The 27,217-nt window shown below is 41.6% G+C and overlaps 1 protein-coding gene across 7 annotated transcripts in view; it reads right to left on the reverse strand.

Moving 5' to 3' along the window:
- Positions 1-21,902, reverse strand: part of ndrg4 (NDRG family member 4) — a 68,249-nt gene extending 46,347 nt beyond the window's left edge. For 3 of the 7 annotated variants that reach the window (XM_047597168.1, XM_047597169.1, XM_047597166.1), the window contains exons 1-2: positions 21,743-21,865; positions 16,971-17,044 (exon numbers count right to left, since the gene is read on the reverse strand). In XM_047597168.1, the coding sequence (XP_047453124.1) occupies positions 16,971-17,044 (74 nt within the window). In that variant the 5' untranslated portion in view covers positions 21,743-21,865. Of the gene's footprint in view, positions 1-16,970; positions 17,045-21,742 lie in introns of all 7 variants that reach the window. The other 4 variants (XM_047597174.1, XM_047597172.1, XM_047597171.1 and 1 more) reach the window with 2 other exon arrangements.
- Positions 21,903-27,217: the final 5,315 nt, after the last annotated feature.

A 27,217-nucleotide genomic window follows, 5' to 3' on the forward strand; every position in this document is an offset into this window, starting at 1 on the left:
CACTGTCTTTGGGCAAAGTTTGTATGTTTTAATTCTTTAAGCACCGGCACCGTTTGAAAAGTACTGGTTTGACTCTAGTATTGAATAAAACCTTAATGGTACTCATCCCTACCCGTGATCAGTCTGCTTGGTGGTACCATATTTCAGCTTTGGTATTTGCAGCTGCTATTAATCTAATTTCAAATTTACTGTTTTGGATTAATAAAAATGGAACACATCAGGAATTTCGAAGATACAAGCATTTTGGTCACCATCGTTGAATGTGAAGCAGGAAGTAGAAACAAAAATATCACAGTATCAAAGTATCACTGGTAACTGAAAGCTTAGCATGTGGAACGGGGTAAACCAAAAACTCAAATCCAAAAAAACATGTACGTAGAGGAAAGTTTAGAAGTACATTAGAAACACTCAGGGAAGGAGAACAGATTGTTGCCAGATGGGAAATGACAAATTATCATAGCAGAAGATTAAAATTATCATATTTTGATGAAAAATATTGTACATACCCAATTTGACGTTGCTCAGGACCATCTGCTACAGTAAAACATTACCACAGACTTTATAGACTCTTCCTTGTAAACAGTGTGACATTTTTTGAGGGGCGGGACTTAGCTGGAGGCATCTCAAACACTGTAGCCTGTAAACGGCGGTTAGCATGTTTCAACGGACTGTTTTGACAAGAATGGACGAGGAAAATGTATATTTTAGAGAATATACTAATACACTTACTTCCCAAGTTTTATTTTAAAAAGTTGCCTCTGACTGATTGGACTATATTCACCTCTAAACTCTCACTCACTGGATGGACGATTTGACCAAAGGACACAAAAGGGACGGAGTCTGGTCTGTCTTTATCAAGTGAAGCCTCTAAAACAAAGATATTACAAGAAGTAAGAGAAACCACTGTGGAGGGGAACGTAGTAAATGCAACTTTAGCTTGGACGCCCCTGAAACACACGACTAACGTTGTGTCAGCTAGCCTAGCTGTTAGCATTAGCATTAACGCTGTAAGAAGAATCCTCCAAATAATGATGAACTTGACGTAATTCCAGTCACAGTTTAGTCTAACCCATGACGTTATCCAGGCTGAAACTGGTGAAGCATTACATATTAATCTTTAATCCTGATATGAAGTGTGTGTGTTGTTGTTGATTGTCTCACTCTCGTCCACGGCAAAAGTTAAACCAAAGTCGTCTGCAGTTGGCAGCGGCTGGTATGTGATGAAACTTTTGGCTCCGAAAATACAGCAAGACGACATTTTCGAGGTCGAAAGTGACAGTTTTTGTCTCAAACATTCCCTCTGTTTTGCCTCCAGCTAACGTCATCTTTAAATAGCGTTTGTGTTTCGCTAATGGCCATTTATTTCAGGGGTCAAATTATCGTACAGTAGTTTACAAATATGATAATTATCGTATGTCTGGCAACGCTGTGCGACAGAGAACAAAGGGAACGGCAGAGCTGCATTGACGGCTTTATTGGTTTGTCCTGGTCTGCTCCGCCCTGACTGGTTTCACCTGTATCATGTATATACACATGAGACACGGGAGAAACCAATAAAGCAATGAAGGGAAAACACAAAACAGGAAACCAAGGAATCAAACGAAACAAAACAGGAAACAGACACAGCGCTGACTAGTGTTTGGGTGGTGTCGTTACAAGTATAAACGTCTCACATCGCCGTACGTAGGTTACAGCGACTTGTCTACGTCAAACTGGAGGACGAACACATGATCTTCCATCAGTTTCCCACAAAGTCTAAACATGTGTCACCGAAAAGTTTCCTCCAGTCACGGATGAGTGCGACTACACGTGTATTTATACCTATTTAAACTTCTACATCAGCCTAAGAGATGAAACGCCTTCGAGAAACGCTGAGAAAAGTCCGGTTGACCTCGTTTCGGCTTGTGCTTTGTGGATTTAAGGGTGGAGTACTTTGTTTAATATGTGCAGCCAGAGGAATGCGTCGCCTGCTTTAACCGAAGGGGAGAACAGAGCAGGTGCATCATCTCAGCATGTTTATATTCCTCCACAGCGTCACAGCTAATGGAGTCAAACAGTTGCTCATTTTAAATCTTCTCGTATGTCTTTCCTTTCGTCGGGTATTGGTCGTCGACTGAGGCGCGACACAGAGACTAGAATGATCAAAACTAGTCCAGTCCAGTTTTTTTGTTGTGTTCTTTCTCTGGATGTAATAATACCTTGTTGAAAGGTCAAGACTTCAGCAGCACTTGTAGTAAATGAAACAACGTTATTAAACCGACTCGGTTCGTTCGGCTGCTGGCCTTTATCCAGGCCATAAAAAAGCACAAAGGACAATTTAGATGAGGCAAAACATTATTCCCTTCCTGATATTGTGTAGGTCTCCCCTTGTGCCTCCAAAAACATTTGTGACTCATCAGCGAATGGACATGGGCCTTTCTGAGGGTGCTGAATGTTGTTAGCCGGGATCTAGTGAATTTGCATCCCACAAAAACAGTTTCTGAACAGCTCAAGGTGTTGACCTGGGCTGCTGCCATCATTGCTATGGGATGGGGGGGCCTGGTCTGGTCTGGGTGGGGGCTACATGTCTAAGTCACATCCAACACAAATGGACGTCAGGTCCAAAAGTTTCCCAGCAGAAACACTGAATTACCACAAGACGGTTTAAATGTTATTCACTTCTCCTGTCAGTGGTCATAATGTTGTGGCTGATTGGTGTGTACTCTACATACAAGCCAACGAGGCAGCTGCAAGGAGGGTTTGGTCATGTGGCATCAGACCAACCAATCACAAGCCACAATCACACGAAAAAGATGTATAAAGCATAAAAACATAGAATAAATCATAATTCATTGTTCATGAAAATGTATTTAATTAAAATGTATTTTATTAGTTTTTAAAGTTTAATTCTAAATTGAACACTGAGAGGCATCTTGGAACAGATAAACTTTTCGTTCACATTTCCTTAAAAAAAGCTTTAAAAGCAGCAGCTCTGATAAACCTGAACGTGTCTGCAGCGCATCATCAGCTGATCGTAACTTCCTGGTTTTGATAAAAGCCTCGGAGGTGAACACTGAGCCATTTCTCCTCATCCCCTCGACCCACCGTCGCACACACATCCAGCCAAAGAGTCAGCGGGTGAGGAGTTATTTACGGCCTGTTTGCTGCGTTCACAAAGGAAACACTGCCAAAGAAGAAGCAGCAATAACAACAACAGCAGCAGCAACAACAACAGCAACAACAACTGATTTAAGAGTTTTATTTCCCAGTTTCTCCGGGGGAAGCGTCTCCTCTCGCTGCAGTTTGTCGGAGGAGAACAAAACAGACCCGTCCTCTTTTCTTTTTGCCTCCTTTCTCTCGTTGGGTCTCCCAGACAGCGTTGCCACGGCAACCCGGCCTGTTCCCATCGGCTCTGGCTCACCTTCTCCTTAACGCTTTTTTTCCTCTGTTTGTTTTACATCTACATTCCCACCACTCGTTTTTTTAAACCTTCAGTCAGTTTCTTCTCTCGTTTCTGTTGCTTTTCCATCTGATTTGTGTTTCGAAGGCAGTTTATCGACAGCCCGCAAAATCAAATACTACAAAAGTGCAGTAATAAATTCGACGAGAGCCACTTAGAGATTCATTGAGCCAATATGTCAGCAGGTGGAATAATCTGTCGGAGGTGTGTTTGCTGTATTGATTCGACAATTAAATCTTATTTTCGTGGCTCACATCGAGGAGAAAAAAAGCCCCGAGCTGATGAATAAGACCCGTGTGTCCCACTAACTACGTTCCTGTTCAGCTGAGTTATTATGTCAGTGCGACATAATAAAGACCAAAGCACCACATTAAACCAAAGTACAGTGGAGCAAGAGGTGGTTGGGGCAGATGGTGGGTGAAGGGAACACTTCAATCTTTCACCAGAGACTGTTGTTCACATTCAGAGTCCGGGATTTAAGAAATAAAAGCTTTAGTTTGATAAATATGACTAAAAGTCTGAGGTTTTGCTTTATGAATATATTAATCAGTAACATATCCTCCTTACATTAACCCTAGAACACTGACGTTATAATTAGCAACACCATCACCAATGCTGGGTATATAATACTATATTAATAAAATACATTTGTTAAGTTACTATAAAATGTCTCATAAAACCAAAAAAAGCATCTCAGGGCTGCCACATAAAAAGGCTCTAAAATTAGCAAAAAATGAGGGAATCTTCCTTGAAAATCATTAAGGTTTCTATAGATTAGATGCGATGACATCACGCACAGAGAAGCACCTGGACTCATTATAGCAACACTTTAAATAATACCACGAATTACATTTACCTGTATTTACCAGCAAATTCAACCATTGTGCACATTGTAAAATCCATAAAAATAAAAATAATCGGTTTATGGCTGTTTGAAGTACATGAAACTCCTAGAAAATACCGCTCAGTACATTTCACCAGAAATACGACTTTAACTGGACAACTTAAGTGCATGTAAAACTCTCCTTATCTGATTAAGACATCCAGATAACACATGTATACGCTCCACAAACGCTGCACTGGTGTATGACAAAGGCACAAAAACATCCAAGCAAGCCGGTCGCAGAACAATAACGAGGTAAACAGAGCCAGTAGAAGAACCACCTGAGGAATAGCGCCATCTATCTGCACCAGAAGTAGCGCACACATTACGTCTGAAATTAAAAAAGCTGAGCTATTATTCATCTGGTTGTGGTTTTGAATGTTGAACTCAGTTGTTTAGTGTTTGACATAATAGGTCAACCATAAAGGGGTCGTATTAACCCGCTAAAAAGACACATATCGCCACCTAGTGTGGAGGAGGAGGATACGTTCTTGTCAGTTATTCGATTTTCTCTGTTGCATGTAACTAGATGTTGAGACCCGGCCACCCATCTCTCCGCTACCTGTTAGCGGGAACGCCCTTAATTATGCAGCATTTTAAAATTTAATAAAAATGAACATATGTGTTAGGAAAAAAAATAAATACTGAAGTAAACTATTGAGAGAAAATCAGGCTGTAAACATGTGTAATAATGCTGTAAAGTTGGGCTTTTTAACATGGGGGTCTATGGGGATTTGCTCCCTTTTGGAGCCTCAAGTGGCCACTTGATGAACTGCAGCGCATGGGCTTCATCATTCAGACCGGAATTAAAACTGAGACACGGATTCTATCAGGCAAGTCACCATGTGGCGCATAGTTAATGATCGAAAAATCATGTGGATAAGCTTAAAAGGACCATAAAACAATGTCGACCCATTCATCCATCTAAGACTTTCTCTTTCTACCAACCTCACCTCCTGAAGCATCTTTCATAATTTCTGCCGCCACTAGGGGGCATTTTCACAAAGCAATAAATATGCTGCCGACACCAAACGAGCTATGGGGGGGGGGGGGTGTTTGAATCGACGAGTCGACGGGAGGTGACCTGTCGGTGTAAACAAGGCCAAACACAATCATGGCGCACACTCTTACACAACAACAACATATGCTGTGCACTAAATCCGAGCGACCATGTCACACATTATTGACACCGAACAGAGTCACTGCAGGACAGATCTGTGCACACACCTTTTATTGCACCATTACATTTTTTATGATTTTAACTCACGGATCATCTCTCGCTGCTCTCCTGTTTTTAAATTACACATAATTCCCATCATTTTGTTCTCCATTTGCCAAATTACACATCTCACAGTCACACCTTAGTAACCGCTTCCCTCTTTCTTACTTTCCTCCCTCCCCCGGTTCATGTGAGGCTATGAAATGTCGTTTGTATTGTCTTTGATTATTAGTCACTGACACTGTTCAGATTTATTTATAGCTCTTCAGAATTCTGTTGGTGGAGCATCATCCTACGATCTCATCCATTAATGCAGTTGACTGAGACGACAGAAACTTTTTATGGACAAACACTGAGGATGTGGTAAGTGATTATTCAATGTATCTGAGTCCAAGCTTTATAATGCATTCCAAATTTTATGAATTGAGTTCCCAAAACATTTACCTCACCTTAACTTTACTATCAAATTCACCATGCTAGCTCTGTCTGTACAATCACAATATTTTTATTTTCTGCTTGTTTCACTTGGAAACATTCGACGTGGGAAATATACATGAGGAAACCGGAGCTGGGATCATTCGCTAGCTTTAAAATGATGGACGACAACCAAATGTGCTTCATATGTTGATTAGCCATATTTAATTCCAAAGCCACGCCCCTAAATGATCTGATTGGCCCGGCAGATCTTTGCAGTAAAGTAATTAGTTCCCAACAGAGAGATTCCAGACTAGTGATGCTCGATACCATCGGTTTCCTTTCCAATCCGATACTGAGAAACATTCAAGCTGATATCGGAGTTTCATAAAGAAATCTAGCTTCATAAAGAATACACGATAAAATCAGAGTAATTTATTTATTTATCTAAAACTCTGAAGTATATCGAAGTAGTGGCCTCATTTACTATATAACTGAGCTAATACAACAACAGAGAAACCAAACTATTATTGTTTAACTATGAAATAAATTATTGTTTAACTATTAAGAACTAATATAAAATGAAAACTTGCATCTTAATTGTGACCCTGTTCTCTCCTCTTCTGTCCTCATCATCATAAATGCCTCGTATTCTGTGTTGTGGTTTAACCTGAGGTTTGTTGTGTTGCTACAACTCAATAGTTTAATCACTTTCTACCGTGTTCCTACATCACCTCCAATGACTGAAGTATCGAAAGTATCAATATTTTGATTTGAGAATTGATTTTACAGCATAAAGACCAGGTATCGGAGGTATCGATATTTCAGTATCGATCTGCACATCACTTCTCCAGAACAACTTTCTGCCACAAACAGATTTGATGGTGTCACGTTAAATAAAGAGACATATCACAAACCCAGTAAGAATAATCTGAAATTTATCCTAAAAATCTGACATGTTTCTCATTTTGGCTCTAAATGCAAACTTAAAAAGCTAACTGTTTTTTTTTTTTAATAGTCTCCTGTCTTTCCTGTCTGGAACAACCACAAGACCAAATTGGGCAACTTGTCATCTGACCTGAGAAACAGCCCTCGCCAGCGTCATAGAAAATGATTCATGGAGAAATGAGCTGCAGGAAGTTTGCACAACATATGTCTTCAACAGAGCATGACCCATATAGACATACACCAATATGATATAAAAATAAAATTCAAAAAACAACAAATTATCATAAACTGTTTTGCATGGATGGATGGATGGATGGATGGACGGATGGATGGATGGATGGATGGATGGACGGATGGATGGATGGATAAATGGATGGATGGATGGATGGATGGATGAATGGATGGATGGATAAATGGATGGATGGATGGATGGATGAATAGACGTGTATGGAAAGGATTGGATGTATGGACTGAGATGACGATGATGGATTGGAGGAATGATGCAGATGGATGATGGATGTTGAGGATGGATGGACGATGATGGATATCAAATGATGATGATAGGATAAAAATGATGGATGGATGGATGGATGGATGGATGGATGGATGGATGGATGGATGGAGGATGGATAAATGGATGGATGGATGGATGGATGGATGGATGGATGGATGGATGGATGGATGGATGGATAAATGGATGGATGGATGGATGGATGAATGGATGGATGGATGGATGGAGGATGGATGGATGGATGGATGGATGGATGGATGGATGGAGGATGGCTGCCCCAGTATCTGAGGCTCCAGTTGCCCGGTGACAGTGGAGCCCTTTAAGTGGATGCTGGGGACAGTAAAGAGGCTCAGAGAGAAACTTCCTGTTGGACAGGAAATCAATAGCACAGTCATGTGGAGGGGAAGCATCTGATCTGATGTACAATCACTGAATCGATGCCTGGAAACTGGAACAACACAAAGAGATGGAGGGGAGCGGGAGAGGGACAAACAGAAGGACAAACTGTGACAGTAAACGGGTCAGAGTTTAGAGACACAGCAGAGACCACGTTAATGAAAAGCAAAGAAGCAGAAACTTCGATCGAAGCCGTCACGTTAAATATTCTCTATAATAATTCACTTTGCCCAACGGTGCTGAGTGTTGAGGGGAAAGTGCCGAAGCTCAGGTCTCCTGGTTTTCCTCCGGCGCTGACAGGCTACAAGGTTACCGACTCTACTCGAGTGTATTAATGAGACATATGGCTGCTACAGTGCAAAGAGGCTAACAGCCCTCCAAAGGATGTGGATGTTCACGCTCTGCCTCCAGCTCACTGCGTTCATTAATACACAGGATAAGATGTTAAAGTCCCCTGTGCCATGATCCGAGGCGAAACTCATTTAGAAGCCCAGTCTAAAGCAGGCTAGCAGGCAGCTACCAGCTAGCAACCAGCAAGAAGACACCAGCTAACTAGCCTAGCCAACAGCAGCAGGTAAGAAGTGATGGGACATGCAACTACACTTCAACCAACACCTCTCCCCTCTGCCAAGATCAGATGTTAAACACTAGAAGACACCAGCTAACTAGCCTAGCCTGCTTCGGCTGGATGATGGTAAAAATGACAAGGACACAGAAACTGAGACGGATGCATATAAAAGAACTTTGTGAAGAAATACACAAGGAGCAAAAACACAAACGAGGTAAACCCTCCAAAGATGATGTATAAACACAAACATGACATGTGGTATGGAGGCCCAACTAGCAAAACCTAAATATCTCAATAACAAACTGGTAATGAACCAGTTCATTTGAAGTTAATTTTCCTCAAAGTGAAGTCTGGCGTGACAAGAATTATGGGATATCGCAAGGTTTTATTTTTACATTTTTATTATATGATCTCTTTATTATTATATTTATTTCTATTATGTTATATTATTTATTATTATATTCATTTTTTTAGCACATAGCACAGCTATGGAAGTCATTATTATTTTTTAGATAGAAATTATTAGCAAGTGCTAGCTGTCTAGCTTCATACCGGTTCCTATTTCCGATAGAATAGTTGTGCTCTTATGTGAAGACAAAATACGAGAGAAACCGGCGCTGCCATCTTGTATCTACGTCCAAATGTGAGCAAAAACACTTTTATGAATTTTATGTAGCCATCTTGATTCTCTTGTACCGTTGTGGAGATGATTATTATTTTGTAGATATTCTGCTAGAAAGCTAGCGTCATAGCAGCTTTCTAGCATAAGAGAAATATTTGTGGCCATCTTGCTGAGATGTGGTATTTAAAAAGTTTGTTTGTATTGGTTGGTCATTTTGCTTATTTTAAGTAACATCTTTTTTGCTTTTTTTGCTTTGTTTTTGTAGATTGTGCCTGGTCGGCTGTAGTTCTGTGTGTGTGTGTGTTTATTTTACGTAGCTTGTTTTCTTGTGAGCTCAGACTTTAATACATTTAAAAGCAGAAAACAGAAAATCTGACTTCAGCAAAGAACCAGGAGCCATTTCAAACAAAGGAAGCTAAACATCGGCTCAGCCAACTCTCCTAAGACCTTCCTTTTTCTTGCTGACTGGATGTTGATTTTCAGTCGTTGGAGTTATTGAACTAAGTGGACGTGATTCCTGGAGGAGCTTCCTCCAGCCCAGCGAAGCGGAACAGTTAATCCTGACTGACGTGCCACCGACCTGTTGGTCTACGCACACGTGTTGAAGTGGGAACGATTACGCCTATAGAAAAAATCACAGTCCTCCCTCCAAATGATTTCAAATCACGATGAGTAACTAAGCTATTTTCAAAGACAGATTTTTAATTATTTATAGCGGCTGAATGTCTGGAAGAGTCGTCTGAGGCCATGAAGTGACCCGTAGCAGAGATATCAATGTCGGAGTGGAGGATTAAATATTAAATATCGGCGAGCAGCTCCAGACTGAAAAGCTCAGCGGCAGCGCTTTCTCCTCTGGTATAAAAAGGTTTCTTGTCGGAGCTGCCAGGTGAAAGCAGCGTATCCAGAAAGTCAGCGTTACAGGCAGGAAGAAAGGTGCACTCAAGCTTATCCAGGCTTTACAGAAGCAAAAGAATAATGAAAGGAAGCAGACACTGGGAGTTTCTGGTCACTGTTGTCGCCTCTTAGTGGGGGCATCAGAGTCCGAGTCCCAGAGAGGGTATAGTGGTAGTTTTTCTGTATCGTGGGTAAACGGTAAAGCTAACGTCAGTCTAGATGTGTGCAGAGGACAAAGCATCGAGCCACTAATCTCCAGTTGCATTGATTAATTTACTTTGAGCATTGGCAGGTCTCTAAAGGACACATTTAATGGCTTTAAAACCCCTTTAATGCCACCTGGAATTCAATTGGAGACTTTTTTTGAAGCCCGTCTTCAAAGGAGAATTCTGGTTTATTTCAATCTGCTGTGTTTTGCATTAATGTGACTATTGTGTAGGGAGGTGCTAGCTTTGTCAACTCTGCCCTTCAGCCTAGAAAAAAAACAAAACCCCCCCGAAGATTCAAACAAACCAATGTCTGAATCCAACTTCTTATCAATTAGGCCACATCCACATGAACCAAAACGTTTCTCCATTCAAGTGGATCCGTTGCAAAACTGCAGCTAGTTGTAGAAACGCTGTAGTACATAACCCAGGCCTATGTGTGGTGCTGTTTCTACTACAGAGCTCTGCCAAAAAAAAGAAGAAGAGGAGGTAGCGCATGTGCATCAATCCAAAACATACAGTCCGTAATCTTTTTTAGCTCCTCATAGTACAAAGTAACAGTATAAATTGGATCTAGCCGCCCAACAAGAGTCAATATCTGATGCATCTGATGCAGCCTGGATTCATAAAAGTGCAGCTCCTGTCACCAAAATATCCGGATCCATCGTGACGGTCGGCCTAAACGTGCAAGACTTATGTGGTTTCACCCAAAAACCGTCATGGTATATCCAAAAAAAACAAGCTAAAACAAAGGCAACTGGACTGGTAAAGTTTCTTGAAGATGTTTCACTGAAGTTTTCAGTTCAATAAAACTTGCAATAGCTACCGGTCCCATTCTTTATTCATTCCCTTATCAATTTCTTTAGGCGTTTGTGGTTTTAACAAGTTTCTAAAGAAGAGATAAGAACTTGTGTAAGAAAACAAAAAAAAGGAAAAACTGGTCACTGGATCCTCACTAGCTCTGCTCTGCTGAGAGTTAGCGATGGCTGCGCTTCATCACGTCGGTGGTGTTGCTGCCTTTGCTTGTAATTACGATGCTGCATAAGTTGCACATTGCACAGTTGAAGCCGCAGTTTCAGTCTCTCTGCCATCGCGTAAAGACTCCTCTCCTTTCATTTTATGGCGCTTGGCAAACAACATGTAGGAGCATTACCGCCACCATCTGGACTGGGACGTAAAGATTCGGCACGAAAAGAATCGATGGGGGGCGTCGATAAGCATGAAGGCTGATGATATCGATGAAAATGAACCAGTTGGAACACATTCCTAGTGGTGAGTTGGGTTTAAATAAGAACATCTGTTGGTGTTATTCATCAGAAACTCAGTTAGTTAACAACCAGATATTCACTGGAGGAAACCTGTTTTCCTTCCTTGATGAATGATACTCTAACAACCCGTTACTGACCAGAGACATTTCTTTGCATTCGCAGCAAATGATTTATCGATTGCCAAGTGTCTATATTCCATAAAACAGGACATATGTGGAACATGTGCACAGACTCTGATAAATAGAAATGCTTTTTGTCTATAGTTGTTTGCAAAGACAGAAACAAATGGGACACAACAAAATAATAAGAATGAGTTGTAGCAGCGATAGATGAAAAACCCTTTGGCAAAGTCCAGTGTCAGAGTCAGACGACCAAGCTGAACTAATCCCAGCTTTGAGGTGATGCACCTGAGGCTACCATCCAATGGGAGCACAACTGATTGAACACAGAGTTCAGCTCCCAACATTAACTTTGACGGAAAGATTCACTGGACTGAATCCAGTCGATGCTGGAGGAAAGACTTTAGGAATCTAACTTTAGGACATTTAACACCAGATCAGGACTCGGATCTTGATCTTGATCACGACGTCCCTCTTATAAAACATTCCTGCAGAGAACTCGGAACAATATGTTCCCAGCTCTGAAGTAGTGTGTTGGGTGGATGAAGGACTGACACCCTCATGTCCATGTAGTAGTTACTCGCCTCATTAATTCCAGCTGAATGGAAGCATGGACAGGAGGACAGGAGAACTCAGGTGGTCTTCAGGTGGTTTTACCTGAGGAAAAGCTGAGTTTTGTGTTTTTTTTTTATCTTCACAAACACAGGGATGTGTTCACACAGCTGCGACTTTGCTCAGCATATTTGGAGGCAGCGAGGAACGTTGAATAACCTGCACTGATGCTGAAAGTCGGTGTGGCAGTAAAATAAAAAGCTGAGGCAGCACTTTTCGTTTGCCCGTAGCTGTTATCACCAACACCGCGTAGAAACCTCAACAATAGCGTCATCCTTCTTCCAGCTCTAAACACAAACAGGGTCAAGTGCAGCAGAGGGCAGAGAGCTCGACAAACCCAACCACTTGTTTTTATATTAAAACCTCGCAAATGGCTCTCTGCTGCTTAGCTGCTGACTTAGCTGCTTTTATTCCATTGTCTAGTCAGGTTGTGAGGACAAATAAAGATGGACGTCACCTACATTATCCGTTTCCTGAAGTTTTGCAGCTCAGTGCGACAGCTCTGGCTCTTTCCATTTTGGCAGCGTGTGACTCAGCCCAACTCCAAGCTTTAATTCACAAACTCAAACCAAAGGATAAATCTGCTGTTACACATCTCAGCCTCCATCAGCACCAACAGGATTGTGTCTAAGTTACAAAGTAAGCACTGCTAGTTTACATTTAGCAATCTGTGTATCTGTGAAGCTCAGTCAGTACGTTTACATGCACAGTTTAATGGAGCTATGCTCTGAATTTGACTTTCTGTATGTTCTTGTCCCAGTTTACATACAACGGAGAAAATCTAATAACTAACGGGAACACGTCCTCCTCCTCCTCCACACTAGGTGGCGATATGTGTCTTTTCAGGAAATAATGAACAACTGGAGTCGTTCATGTAGCAAAACCAGCATTTCAAACAACAGCCAGATGGATTATAGTTCAGTTTTTTAATCTGTGCGCACTACTTCTGGTGCGGATAAGATGGTGCTATCCCTCAGGTGGTTCTTCTACCGGCTCTGTTTACCTTCTTCTTCTTCTGCGATTGGCTTTCTTGGATGTTTTTGTTTCGGGGTCATAAGCCAGCGCAGCGGTTGTGGAGCATGCGCACACGCGTTGTCTAAGAAAATCGATTTCCAATCACATTAACTGTATTTACATGCGCTTAAGTTGTCCAGTTATAGTCGGATTAAGGCAATAATTAGTTGTTTTTTTCACGTGGATGTAAACGTACTGAGTCTGGCATCTCCAGAAGTCTTGGCATCCATCTTGGCATTGCCTGATTCCATCTAACTCGCAGCTATTTCTAAACAGAGAATCTGCAGTTACACAACTCAGACTTCAGCAACAGCAACAAGATTCGGACGTCGCTAGCTTATGTGTAGCAAGACTTGTGAAAAACATTGGACAGGAAGAAACCTCTGTCATCAGAGGGACATCGGGGTTCAAATCCCAGCCAAAACTCACTCAAAATGGATGTTTTTTCCATGGTGCATTGTTGGTTAGTGCAGTGTTTCAGTGAAGACTCTCAGCTAAAGCTACATGATTAAAGTAATTTAATTTTTTGCTAATATTTGCAAGAAGTTGCACTTTTTTATTTCACATATTTTGCATGAAAACACCAACTGAATCTTTTTTCAAAATATCTGTTCGTGAAATGTTGTGATTTTCACGTGACTGAATAGAACAACATGGAGCTAATTGAGGGTTAAAAGGTAATAGTTCCCTTTGTAGCGTCGCCACTTGCTGGTCATTTCAGTTTATCATTAAATTTGTTTTTTTTGTGTGTGTGTATTCATACTTTGATATTATATTCTACTGTCTCAGGTTTAAACTGCACAATCAGCTTGACTTCACGGGGTGATTAAGGGGTCCTGAAGACAGAACAGTAAATGTATAGACTGTACAGTGTCTTGTAAGCCTACGTAGGCTGGGCACAATAATGTGCATGACCCTTAAATAGACAAATCAATCAATCTCAGATGTTAACATGTGACTGAGGTAACAGGAAATGGACATATCCATTTGAGAGGAGAATATGCCTGAGTTCATGCTGGTGAAGAAGCATGTGGGCAAGAAGAATGACTCTCCAAGTTTTGGTCCTTATTACTCATAGATTATAGTGAGACTGAGCAGCCTCTGTCACTATCACACCAGTGATTCATGACGTTCACTGACAATAACTCGTCTCATGGGTCAGAAAAGATGAAGCTGAAATGTCACATCTGCCCGTCGCTACTCATCCCACTTCTTAATGAAGGACTCGCGTTGGATTCTTGCGACTTTGCAGACGTTAACCTCTTAGCCTTGCTTCACCCTGCGGCCAGCTGCCACATTTTATTAAACACTCGCACACCGTGACATGAATTTATTTGGCCCAAGATGAATGGCACACTTGGACTGGAAAAAAAAAAAGACACAACCAAATGTCTCTTCTGGAGGTTGTGTTTCTATGATCCACCCACGCTGCTGCTGAGTGGAAGCCAGCAGGGCAGACGGGCAGACGGTACGTGGCCACCGTACAGTACACTCATGGGGGAAGGGAGCATTCACCAGACTCCGTCCTGAACCGAACGGGGAAACCACATGTTGGTTGTTCATGACCGACAAGGGGCATAAACCCAGAGAACCCCGACAACAGCAGCCGACACCGACGCTGTTACGAAGAGATGTTTTAATAAAGATGAAAGGGTTCGTAATCCTCCAGGAACCATCAAATGATTCACTATAACTTTGTCCTGAGAACTTATTTTAAAATACATGGTTTAGTTTATAAAAATAACCCATTCTGAGCCAAATTTAAATAATCAAGAGTCTTTTTTTGCACGATCAACTGTCAATAAAGTCCAATTTCGCCACAAGCAAATCTTATGTGGAAGAAAACTGGTCATGATTCTCTCGAACTAAGAACTAATTCTGCTCCTGCAAAGATCTGCTCAACCAATCAGGTCATTTGGGGGCGGGGCTTTATGTAGAGTGACATCACAAAGTGGTCATAAAGTAATGCTTTATTTTTCTGACCAGTACTACTTTAGTTAGAACTAGAGGCTGTTGAAGTACAGACCCAGAAATACAGAAATGTATGACAATATAATTAAATTTTATCGTTAATCTTAATTTTTGCTTCTTTTTAATGATTTCAAACTGAATTTTTGTCTCGCCGAAGCTTCCTGACCGGAAATTTTAGCAGGCGACACAGAAACACACGACGCACATTATTATTTTTAGCTTTGACGGATAACGATCCAGACATCGCAGGCATGTCTATTTTTATCCTGGACAAATAATGAATAATGAATAACGGATGCATCAAGTGTAATCGAGAAATTCTCCCACTCGTGATCCGGTATGAAAATGCACGGAGCAGCGTCTGAGTTTTCCTGCTGCGTTTGGTCCAGTTTTCTGTATCGAGGCCAGAGTCCTGTTTCAGTGCATTATTTGGAGCTCGTGTTGTGCCAGCTTCGGTTTTAATAGACGTCCTCCATTAGCGGCCAGAGAGAGGCTCAGCGCAGACACTCAATAACCGATAAGTCAGTGGCTTCATGCACTTAATGAAAGCATTATGACATCCACTCTGACTGCACACGTACTGCAAACACAAAGACGCTCCCCCAACAAAGACGGAAAAAATAGATAAAGAAAGAAATAATATGCATGCAAACTCAGGCTGAGACGATCACACATGTCCACGCCTGCGATTATATAAAAGCTAATGGACAATATATCACACATACTGAGAAACAAAAATAAATAAATAAAAATCTATGCATGTGTGATGACTGGGCATGCTAAGTATGACATTAGACAGTTGAATGTATTTGTTTAGTTCCTTTTTTCCATTCATTTAGTCTAATTTAAGATGTCCGTAGATTATATGGAAGTTTTTAAGCGCATTTATTCCATTAGCTCTTTGATTATCATCATATTTAAAGGCTAATGCCATGTCGTACAGTAACTAGTCCCAGTTTAGGTCTAAAAGAAACTCGTGAGTAGAAGTTCATTCCTGAAGTCAGGGTTCAAACTGGTGGAGAGATTAAGTAAAACTGTATTTAAAGAAATTTAAATTTGTGGGTGAAAATTAAAAATTTTTAATCAACCAAAGACTTTGCGAGCCCCCCACCCTTGCAGTACCGCCGCAGACCCCCTAGAGGTCGCTCAACTAGGAGCAGACGTAGCATTTAAATGAAGAGATAATAAAATGATGGACGTGAGGGAACGATGGATTTCATTTACAATCGTTTGACCAAAAAAAAAAAAGGTAGAAATCTGCCATTTGCACAACGTTATTAGTGTGAAAATGAGGAATTAGCTTTGTGTTAGCATAGGCTTAGCAAACCACAAAGCTCGGCATCTGCAGAGGCTGATTTATGGACTCAGTTAATGCACTTTTAAAGCTGTGCAAAAACGTCCGCATGACGAGGAATAATGAGCGGACAGCACATGCTGGACCAGTCTCTCTCGTCACAGTGGGTCACCTGGACCAGGTTTTCACCAAATGGTGCAGAGACTTTTCGCTTTGTGGTTTCTGGCTCTGCTCCCGGCTTAATTCCCCCGAATCGTTTTCCAGCGTCATTCCTATGACAGATGGACCTGTCCTGTCCTGTCCTGTCCTGTCCTGTCCTGTCCTGTCCTGTCCTGTCCTGTCCTGTCCTGTCCATGCTTTTTCAATAAACACCAAGATGATATTTGCTTCACTTTTTATCTGGCTGCGACGGAAATGAACATGTGAAACACTGAACTGGTTGACAAGGATGGAACGAATGGACGGAGGATGCCATAGATAATAAAATAAAAATAAATAAATAAATCAAATCAAACCACGCAGGCTGGATAAAGGAGAAGCCTGTGTGGTTGACGGTATGGTTATGTTACAGCGGCTTCTCGATCCTACGTACATGGTCTGCAGGAGGCTTTGTGGAACCGTGCAGCCAGCCTTGGGAGGGAAGTTCCAAAACAATCCAGGCCCCATCTAGCAGCGGGTATAAAAATACAAGAGACAAGGTCTACTGTACTGGTGTTGGTGCATTGCAGGTGCAAAAAAGACAGTAATAAAAATCACAGAATTAGAAGAGGAGCTTTCATGCATTCACAGAACAGACAGTAGGAATAGTTGTGTGGGAGATTAATAACAGGAGATAAAAGGAGTAGGAATAAAAGATGTGAAGGTCTTCGAAGCTGCATGCAGCTTTTGCATAGCGGCCGGAAAGAAGCGCAACAAGCCGACGGCGCTGCAGTTTATCATTAATAATTACGTCTTCTCGTTTCTGAACAGACAACGGGAAAAAACCGCCTCGTTAGAGCAGAGAGGCAACTGGAAACGTATCAGCATGCAAAACACCAGCCTCCAGAGTGTCAGCCTCTTTGTTTAGCTGTTCAAAACACCGCTGGGCTGGAAAGGAGGAAGGAAGGGAGGGAGGGAGGGAGGGAAGGAGGGAGGGAGGGAGGCTCCGGGGAGCAGAGGAATAGTTTCTCCAAAACAGAAAGAACCAGAATCCCAGAGCCACTGTTCAAGGAAGCCGTCGTTTTCAAGGAAGCGTAATTAAACTGACAAAAGTTTGCATGTTTTTATTGCTAAACTGGTTGAGAGGGGAAACTTGGATGCTCCTTTCTCTGGAAGTGTTTAATCATCAAACACCTACTGGGTAATTTTTCTGCATCCAATTCACGAGAACCACCGCGTTTAAACGGCGCCATCTTTGTGTCCGAAGCGGCGTAAACAGAGAAGACGGAGGAAGAAGTGGTGAATTAACTTGTTAGTAGAAAAAATAAACAGCCTACAGAACATTAGAGAAAGGAGAGGAAGTGCTGTGGCAGTCTGTTTCATAGATTAGCAACATTACAGGCTAATAAAGAAAACAAGCTCAAATATATCATTTGTTTGGAATGCATCTTAATTTCCTTAATAAAAGATTAAGATCTTTAGGTATTTGGGATCAGTAGAACCTACGAAGAATAAAAACTAAACATCTTATAACTGTAAGTAGTTTTTGAAATAAATTAGGTGGACACAGGGATCATTTCACTGTCTTACAATTTAAATTTGGATCAAAATATAAAACTGTTGAAATGAAATGCCAACGTCCTCCTGGTTAAATTTCCATGTCATATCAAACTAGAAAAGTTAATAAGCATAAATAAACAAGTGTATTAACCCTTTTCTACCAGTAAATGGTGACAAAAGTGTCTCCTCACGAGAACAACGGGTTTAAATGAAGCAGAATAAGCTGCAACAAACCTAAAACCTAATGTCCCCATATGAGGACGCAGGGTCTCAGGAGGTAGACATCCGTACCTCTGCAGGCTTCAGGCTATTTCCGGTGTATGGGGAGGGATTGTGTATTTATAAAAAACCCTATTCTCACAGGATTAGTTTTACCCAGGACGTCCTGTGATTCAGATATTATCCAGCACTTCTGTGCTTCATGTGGTTCACTCGCACTCTGCTACTTCCCATCTCACCCGACCGCGTCACAGAGCTCGGCTTTAATTACTTTGCAAATTATAATGGATGGTAAAAATATATTTTGGATGCTATTTATCCGGGGGAAGAAATTACCAAATCGGCTCTCAAAAAAAAAAATGACGCACATGTTCGATTTGCATGGGATTAAGTTCACAGACGACTTCCGGTTCCAGGTAAAACTAGTCACATGTAAACGTTGGGGAAAAAATAAGTTGGGGCAGAGACTTTGTCAATTTTAAGGGGCAATATAAAAGTCCTATTCGCACAGGATTCATTTTTACCTGAGGACGTTCTGTGATTCAGATATTTCCATCATACGTCTGTGTTTCATGTGGTTCATTCTCACGGGATAAAAAGTGTTTTAGTCAAATTTACGTTCCATTGTCACGGCTCTGCTACTCTCCTCCTCACTCCACTGCATCAGAGATGGTTTTAATCACTTTCCCAAATTATAATGGATGATGAAAAAATATTTTTGATACTATTTATCCCGGGGAAGAATTTACCAACCTTTGCCAAGGAACACATTGGTTTATCTATTTCATCCATTTAAACGGGTAAATAGGTCGGCAACACATTTCGACTTTGAGCTCTGACATCTCTCCAAACTTTAAATTATAGCAGAATTCATAATTCTTAAGTGATGAGGTTGGAAAAAACAAACGCAAATCAAACAAAAGTTGTGAAAAGGTAAAAACTCGCCCCCTAAATCACAGAGATGTCGATTTGCACTGGATTAGTTTTATCATAATTTGTGGTGTAACTTTTACTTTACAAATCACGGACATGGACGATTCGCATGGGACGACCTCCACGATTATTAGAAATTACTGGAGGTTCCCAGGTTAAACTAGTCCCGTATGAATATGGTGTAAGTTGAAGGTAATAAATATGGATCATAACTGATAACTGATGAAGTAACGCTGCGTCTCATTCAGATGTGCGGTGTTCAGCATCTTTGACGGTCAACGGAAGTGTATGGAGGAAACTTTTACTCATGTGCCATGTGAACGGGCGGCCATCTTTGATTTCAGTTAACTTATCGGTAGTGAAATAAATCAAACCATTGAGCTCTTTGTCGGAGATGCACAGCTTTTGTTAGTTAAAGACACTAAACTGCTGGAACACTTTCAGAAAATGCGGAGAAGGTTTTAGCCGACACTGACGGTTAAACGCAACAAGGACATAAAACTAACTCTTTACGCTCTGGTTGCTCGTACACTCTGTGGAAGGGTCTGGTTTTCATCCGGTTAATTGTTTGCGGCAACTCAAAGAATAAAATAAACAAATAAAAAAATTCCAAATGATTCCAAATATGGGCTAAGTGGAGCAGTTATAGGGTGAGAGCGAGCGTTGCCGTGCGGCTCGTGTTGGAACAAAAGCAGGAGTGTATCGCTCTTTGTAAATCTATTTATAAACCCCAGAGCTGAGAAACAGACGCGCTCCCTAAAGGGAAGACAGGCTGGAAATCAGGGGCTGTTTCATGTGCTGAATGAGCTGCAGCAGAGTAATGAAACCAAAAAACGATTTATGGCTTCGCCACTGAAAGACATTACCTTGCAAGGAAACGGAATTACAGGAGAGGACAAAACAAAAAAGTGGAACATGTTCTGCTAAGATTCTTATCATCTTTTCTGCTGATGCAACCACTCGTCACAGCTGACTAGTCTTAATTTAGCTAACGATGACAAGCTAAAAACCAACGTCTGACGATAAAAACTGTTGCGAAATATCTCTACAAGATGAGACTAGAGCGTTCGTTGAATATCAGACAATCGAGATACACGATTTCCTACTAAATTTGCGTCCGTGTCATGTGATTGGATGGAGGCCGTTAGCCTATCTGGTCTCAGTCAGCGTTAGCAAAGCTAGCAAGCTGCTACCAGACCTGTGGCTACAAATGAGGTGCAAGAATACGACATTTGAAGGAATCATCATCCTGATATTTGTGCAGCTTCCATCACGGTCAATAAGCTAACAAAGAAGTTAAAGAAGTATTTCAAATTTGCAAGTTTGTCCATATTTTTTGTTCATCTTTTTGTATATATGTCAATTTTTAATGGTAGTATTTATCTTTTACACAGTTCACTCTTTACTCTTGTTATTTTTCTGCCCCTATGTTGCCGTTACAAACTCCAATTTCCCCCATTGTGGGACAAATAAAGGTTTTTCTATTCTATTTCCATTCTATTTGATAAATGTACTTCCTGCAATGAAGTCCAAATACAAAGTAATGACGGTAAAATATTAAAAATGTGTTCACCCTTTAGGGTTTTAGCTCATTATAATGGTTAATTATACTCAACAGTTACGAGCGCGGCCTCTAAAATGTACTGGCAGACAAGTTATTTCAGGAATTTGTGTTCAGATTCAGACGTTTTACGAAAAAAAAAATCTATATTGTTTTAAGACGACATAAAATTAATGTTGTTTGCTGCAGTTTGACTAAATGCAATAATTAAAAGTTGACAAAAAAAAATGCAAATGACTCTTCATTGGGTGAAACTATGAAAGACAAAAACGAACAAATCAAAAATGTCTGTCAACATTAACAAAACTACAACTATACAGGCACCATTTGGTTTATTTATTTGAATCGTTTTATTTTTTTTTTTGTTTTGTGCAGAATCAACGCCGCTAACACAAGGCTGCACCAAAATTCAGTCAACTTAGATTCATTAACCAGCTGCTCCATCTCTGAAGGAAGGAAAGAAACACTAACGCCACGTCTGAGTTTTATCAAAAGTACCGAGCGGCAACTTCCACGACACCGAGCCAACTTTATCACCTCTGCTTTCACGTTGCTGCAACCTGTCAACATCCCATTCACGTCAATGCAGAGGCTGGCGACAGAGGGGAAATATGTGTGTGTGTGTGTGTGTGTGTGTGTGTGTTTGAGTGAGAGAGTAAAAGTACAAAGCCTCAGCAGCAATATTTTTCACACACACACTATGCCAAAAAATCCTGTCCTCATTCTAACACCCTCCTCCTCCTCCTCCTCCTCCTCCTCCTCCTCCTGCTCCTCAAACACAAAAGCAGCCACAGCCGAGATTCAATTTCCTTACACAAATATGAGGATATAAAGTTTAAAATCTGAATCCTCCTGGAGCTTTTTATTATTAATTTATTTATTTATCCTCCAGATCAGCTGTTTGGAAGCCTTGAGTCAACGTCATGCTGCAGACGGATGAAGCTTTACTGTACCTGTGGTGTAGTTGGGGAGCGTCTGTGGTCGGGTTCTTAGCGGTGGTTTCTTAGCTGTGTCCGTCCCTCAGGCTGCTACAGACTGGATGAGAGCACGTCACCGAGTGAGTGGAGGCACTAGACAAAAATGAGAGAGAAACATCTCCCTCCCTTCCTCCCTCTATCTCCCTCCCTCTCTCCCTCCCTCCCTCCCTCCCTCCTGCCTGATGATAAACATAGAGCACGTGGCTTCACCGATGATGCAGCACACTGAAAATCACAGCACCCGGGAGTTAGAGCACACGAATTAAAAAAAAAACCTAAACGAACCGAGAGCAGGAGTCGAGCTGTGGAGTCGGCGAAGTGTTGAAACTGATAAATGAATCCGAAAGAAGACGGATCCAGTTCTGTCACGAGATGACTTCATCATCATCACCATCGTCATCATCATCATCAGCTCCCACACACTCTCCACAGCAGCGCAAAGCAAACAGAGGAGCTTCTTATCTGTTTTGTTTTGTTGTTTGGTTGAAGCTGCAGCTGAAAAGGACCATGTTTGGACGACTGGGGGGCGTGAAGTGACGGGACATCACTGACTCATAAACATGTCCTCCTCAAACGATGATCTCTAGAGATGAGGATGTTTAGTATCAGGGTGGATGAACAACAGAGAAGGAACAGATTCTGTAAAAACCTTCCATCCAACTTTGAGTATCAGTGTTATCAGACATCCGGACTTATAGTTTGTAAAAGACATTTTATCCGCGTAGCTTCTTCAGTTCTAAGTGACTGGTGTGAAGTTTGAGGTTAAAATCAGGAGCTTCTGTGAACTAATGCCCATTACTACTATTTGCACCAGTTTCTGGTCATTCACACAAACAAACAGGTGGGCTACACCCACAGAGTAGAGAACAGTAGAGCAACTAAACTGTAAAATTAAATTTTAAAAAATTTGGAAGAGCTGTTGTATGATTAACTGAACCAGCAGATTTGAAAAGCAGTCAGAGATATATTTTATATTTTTACAGATATCTGCCAAAGAAAAGAGAAGTAACTTCTCAGTAAAGCTCTTAGCGTTGGCATCTTTTATTTAACTACATATGTCAGAACTGAAACTAACTGAAACTGAGGCTAATCCACTTTTCCAAATAAGGACGTACTCTAGTACAAAGCCATTGGAGCTGCGTTCTACAAAGTACCAAAAGTTCATATTTTACTTATAACTTTTTACTTATAACTGAAGAAGTCCAGTTGCCTTTTTCAATGTTTTTTTTTTTGGTATGTGATGACCTGGATGACTGAGAACCTTCCCCAGATTATCAGTGTTATAATATTTAAGTTATATTCTTGTCTAAAGTTGACCTGATTTGACCCATTTTGGTGTAATTATGGGGCGTGTTTCAACAAGAAAATACCTCTACAACTACTGTCCATCACCACACAAGGCCCCGCCCCCAAAACGATCTGATTGGCTCGGGAGATCTTTGCAGGAGCAGAATCAGTTTCGTAACAGAGACTCCAGACAAACTTTACCTCACAAAACCTTTGTGCAGAAACGTTGTCTTCCAGGCTGATTGAACAATATCAATATCGTTCACATTTATTTTAGTCATTTGTTTTGCTCTCTGTAGCTTTAATGTTCATATTTTAATGTATAATTTGTTCTGTGCCTCACCTACTTTGGTATTCATTGAGCGTTTGCATCCGTACAAATCTATTATTTCACTTCTCAACTTGCTCATCGAGTACTTTCTGTGGCCTCTACATTCCCAAATGCTCATTGACCGTTGTTAAAAGGAAACGTGTTGCAGGCATCAAATTCAAAATGAGTGGATATTCGCCAAAAGAAATAAAAAATAAATAAAGTTTGAACATTAAATATCTTGTCTTGGTGGTGTATCCATTTGAATATAGGTTGAAAATGATTTGCAAATTCTGTTTTTATTTACATTTTACACAACGTCCCAACTTCACCTGGATTTTGGGTTGTACATGTGGAAGCTGTGGTTTAAGCTAACAGGCTAATCTCGTTAAGAATGTAGACACCGCTGCACCAGTCGACCACCCTAGAGTGAGGCTGGAGAATGTTACTGTTCTCTAACAAGACGAGACCACCACAGGCTCAATCTCTGCAATTTCCCGATATGTCCATCAGAAGTCATGAATCCAGTAAAACTGGCCTGAAGCAAAAACACTGAGACCCAACAGGAAATGACTCCACGTTCTAATGTCATCTGAATTCTAAAACAAAAAGAAAAATAGCAAAAATGACGGGTACCTGCGAACGACGTTGCAACACTTACATGAAAACTTTTATCTGTGACACAAAGAAAAGTCTGAAGGACGCGACATGAGATCCTCCGATGACCCAGTGACGCCGGCAGCAGCGTTTCTCTGACGTGTTTGCATCAAGTGGCATCGTCTGATATCTGTTGACACGAGTCACAAGCTTTTAAATCAAACTCTCCCAGCTAATAGTAGCTTCCCCTAGATCCCTAGCCTCCAGATAACTTCCCGGGCTGCTCCCAACCAACAGTAGCTCTTCCTAGCTTCCTAGCCTCCAAACTAATAGTAGCTCTTTCTAGCCTAGCAGCTAATTGTAGGTTTTCCTAGCCTCCCAACTAATTGTAGTCCCTCCTAACTTCCTAGCATCCCAGCTAATAGTAGCTCTTCCTAACTTCCCACCCTACCAGCTAAAAGTAGCCCCTACTAGCTTCCTAGCCTTCCATCTAATAGTAGCTCTTTCTAGCTTCCTAGTCTCCCAGATAATCAAAGCTCTTCCCGTCCTCTCGGCTTACAGTAGCTCTTCCTAGCATCTCAGCCTCCCAGCTGATAGTAGCTCTTCCTACCCTCCCAGCTTTTCCTAGACTCCCAACTAATTGTAGTCCCTCCTAACTTCCTAGCATCCCAGTTAATAGTAGCTCTTCCTAACTTCCCACCCTACCAGCTAAAAGTAACCCCTACTAGCTTCCTAGCCTTCCAGCTAATCAAAGCTCTTCCTAGCCTCTCAGCTTACAGTAGCTCTTCCTAGCATCTCAGCTGTCCTCTTCTAACTTCCTAGCATCCCAGCTAATAGTAGCTCTTCCTGGCTTCCTAGCCTTCCAGCTCATAGTAGCTCTTCCTGGCTTCCTAGCCTTCCAGCTAATAGTAGCTACTCATGGCTTCTTAGCCTTCCAGCTAATAGCAGCTCTTCCTAACTTCATTGCCTCCCAACTAATAGTAGCTCCTCCTAGCATCTCAGGTTTCCAGTTGATAGTAGTTCTTCCTAACTTCCCAGCCTCCCAGCTAACAGAAGTGCTTCCTAGCCTCTCAGCTTACGGTAGCTTTTACTGCTCCTACCAGCTAATAGAAGCTACTAGCTCTAAATAAGTTCATAGCCTCCCAGCTGATAGTTGCTCTTCCTAACTTCCCACCCTACCAGCTAAAAGTAGCCCCTACTAGCTTTCTAGCCTTCCAGCTAATAGTAGCTCTTTCTAGCTTCCTAGCCTCCCAGATAATCAAAGCTCTTCCTAGCCTCTCAGCTTACACTAGCTCTTCCTAGCATCCCAGCCTCCCAGCTGATAGTAGCTCTGCCTACCCTCCTAGCTTTTCCTAGCCTCCCAGCTAATTGTAGCCCTTCCTAACTTCCTAGCATCCCAGCTAATAGTAGCTCTTCCTGGCTTCCTAGCCTTCCAGCTAATAGTAGCTCTTCCTAACTTCATAGCCTCACAACTAATAGTAGCTCCTCCTAGCTTCTTAGCCTGCCAGATAATCATCCTAGCCTCTCAGCTTACAGTAGCTCTTCCTAGCAGGTTTCCAGTTGATAGTAGTTCTTCCTAACTTCCCAGCATCCCAGCTAACAGAAGTGCTTCCTAGCCTCTCAGCTTAAGGTAGCTCTTACCACTCCTACCAGCTAATAGAAGCTACTAGCTCTAAATAAGTTCATAGCCTCCCAGCTGATAGTTGCTCTTCCTAACTTCATAGCCTCCCAGCTAATAGTTGTTTTTCCTAACTTCATAACCTCACAGCTAATAGTAGCTCTTGAATACAGGAAACAGAGTAATGTCACCTATCGGTATGAAATCACACGATGGGGACTGAAATGAAATCTAATGGAAATGAGTGAACTGTAGCGGTCATCTTGCTAACTGCATTAGGGAGCTCCATCCGGAGATACTTGCAGATTGATCTAATCATCTGCATATTCACGACTGCATGCCAGTTTGTTTAGGATATTATTAGCTTTTTGTCCAGCGTGTGCTGCTGCTGGTGGGGAGGTTGTGGCAAATCAGAAATCCAGTGCAACACTTAAAGAATTCCTCAGAGGAAACTACACACAGGCCTCTTGGTTTATGTGTAGTTTCTCCAACAGAGGGGAAACTACAGGGAACAGTCATTGAGGTGTAGTAAAACTAACTGGACCATGAGCTTAGCAAACAGAGAGAGGGCTGGTAGTTAGCAGAGGTGCAGCAACGTTGAGAAGTGTCAGGTTATAATGACTGTGCTACACACCTGTATGAATATCACTGGCCACGTGAATGCGTCCAGTGAAGCATGAAAGAAGCAGCTGGTGCTCATCAATGCTCCGTCGTATTCTTAACTGCTAATGTTGTTGTGTGTCGCTGTTTATTTGCAGGAATTACTTTCCTGTTTCTAGAGTTAAAAGATATTTCTAATTTCGCAGAACTCTAGCGCGGCTGTATTGTCTTGTATAGCCTTGATACAGTCGTAGTTTTACGTGAGCACATTTTTGTTTGATACATCTCCAGTCGTAGGAAAATATTCTCATCTAATATTCAAACTGTGTCTGAGTCTACCCGTTTATAGTAACTCTTCCTAACTTCCTAGCATCTCAGCTAAGAGTAGCTCTTCCTAGCTTCAGAGCCTCCCAAGGAAATAGTAACTCTTTCTAGCTTCTGAGCCTCCCAGTTAATTGTAGCTCTTTCTAGCTTTTTAGCATCCCAGATGAGAATGGTTATTTCTAGATTCATAGCCTCCCAGCTAATAGCACCTCTAGTTAGATTCATAGCCTCACAGCTAATAGTGGCTCTTCCTAATGACCTGGTCTCCCAACTGATAGAAGGTCTTCCTAGCGTCCTAGCCTCCCAGCTAAGATTAACTCTTCCTTGCTTTCTAGCCTCCCAGCTAAGATTCACTCTTCCTAACATCACAGCATCCCAGCTAATAGCAGCTCATCCTAGCTTCCGAGCCTCCCAGTTAATTGTAGCTCTTCCTAGCTTTCGAGCATCCCAGGTGAGAATAGCTCTGTCTAGATTCATGGCCTCCCAGCTAATAGCACCTCTACTTAAATTTCTAGCCTCCCAGCTAAGATTAGCTCTTCCTAACATCATAGCATCCCAGCTAATAGCAGCTCATCCTAGCATCCTAGCCTTCCAACTTATTGTAGGTCTTCCTAGCTTTATAGCCTCCCAGGTAATAGTAGCTCTTTCTAGCTTTGTAGCCTCTCAGCTAATGACCTGGTCTCCCAGCTACTAGTAGCACTACCTAGCTTCCGAG

This window comes from Mugil cephalus, chromosome 10 (genome assembly GCF_022458985.1).
Source record: "Mugil cephalus isolate CIBA_MC_2020 chromosome 10, CIBA_Mcephalus_1.1, whole genome shotgun sequence".
Lineage (NCBI taxonomy): Eukaryota > Metazoa > Chordata > Actinopteri > Mugiliformes > Mugilidae > Mugil > Mugil cephalus.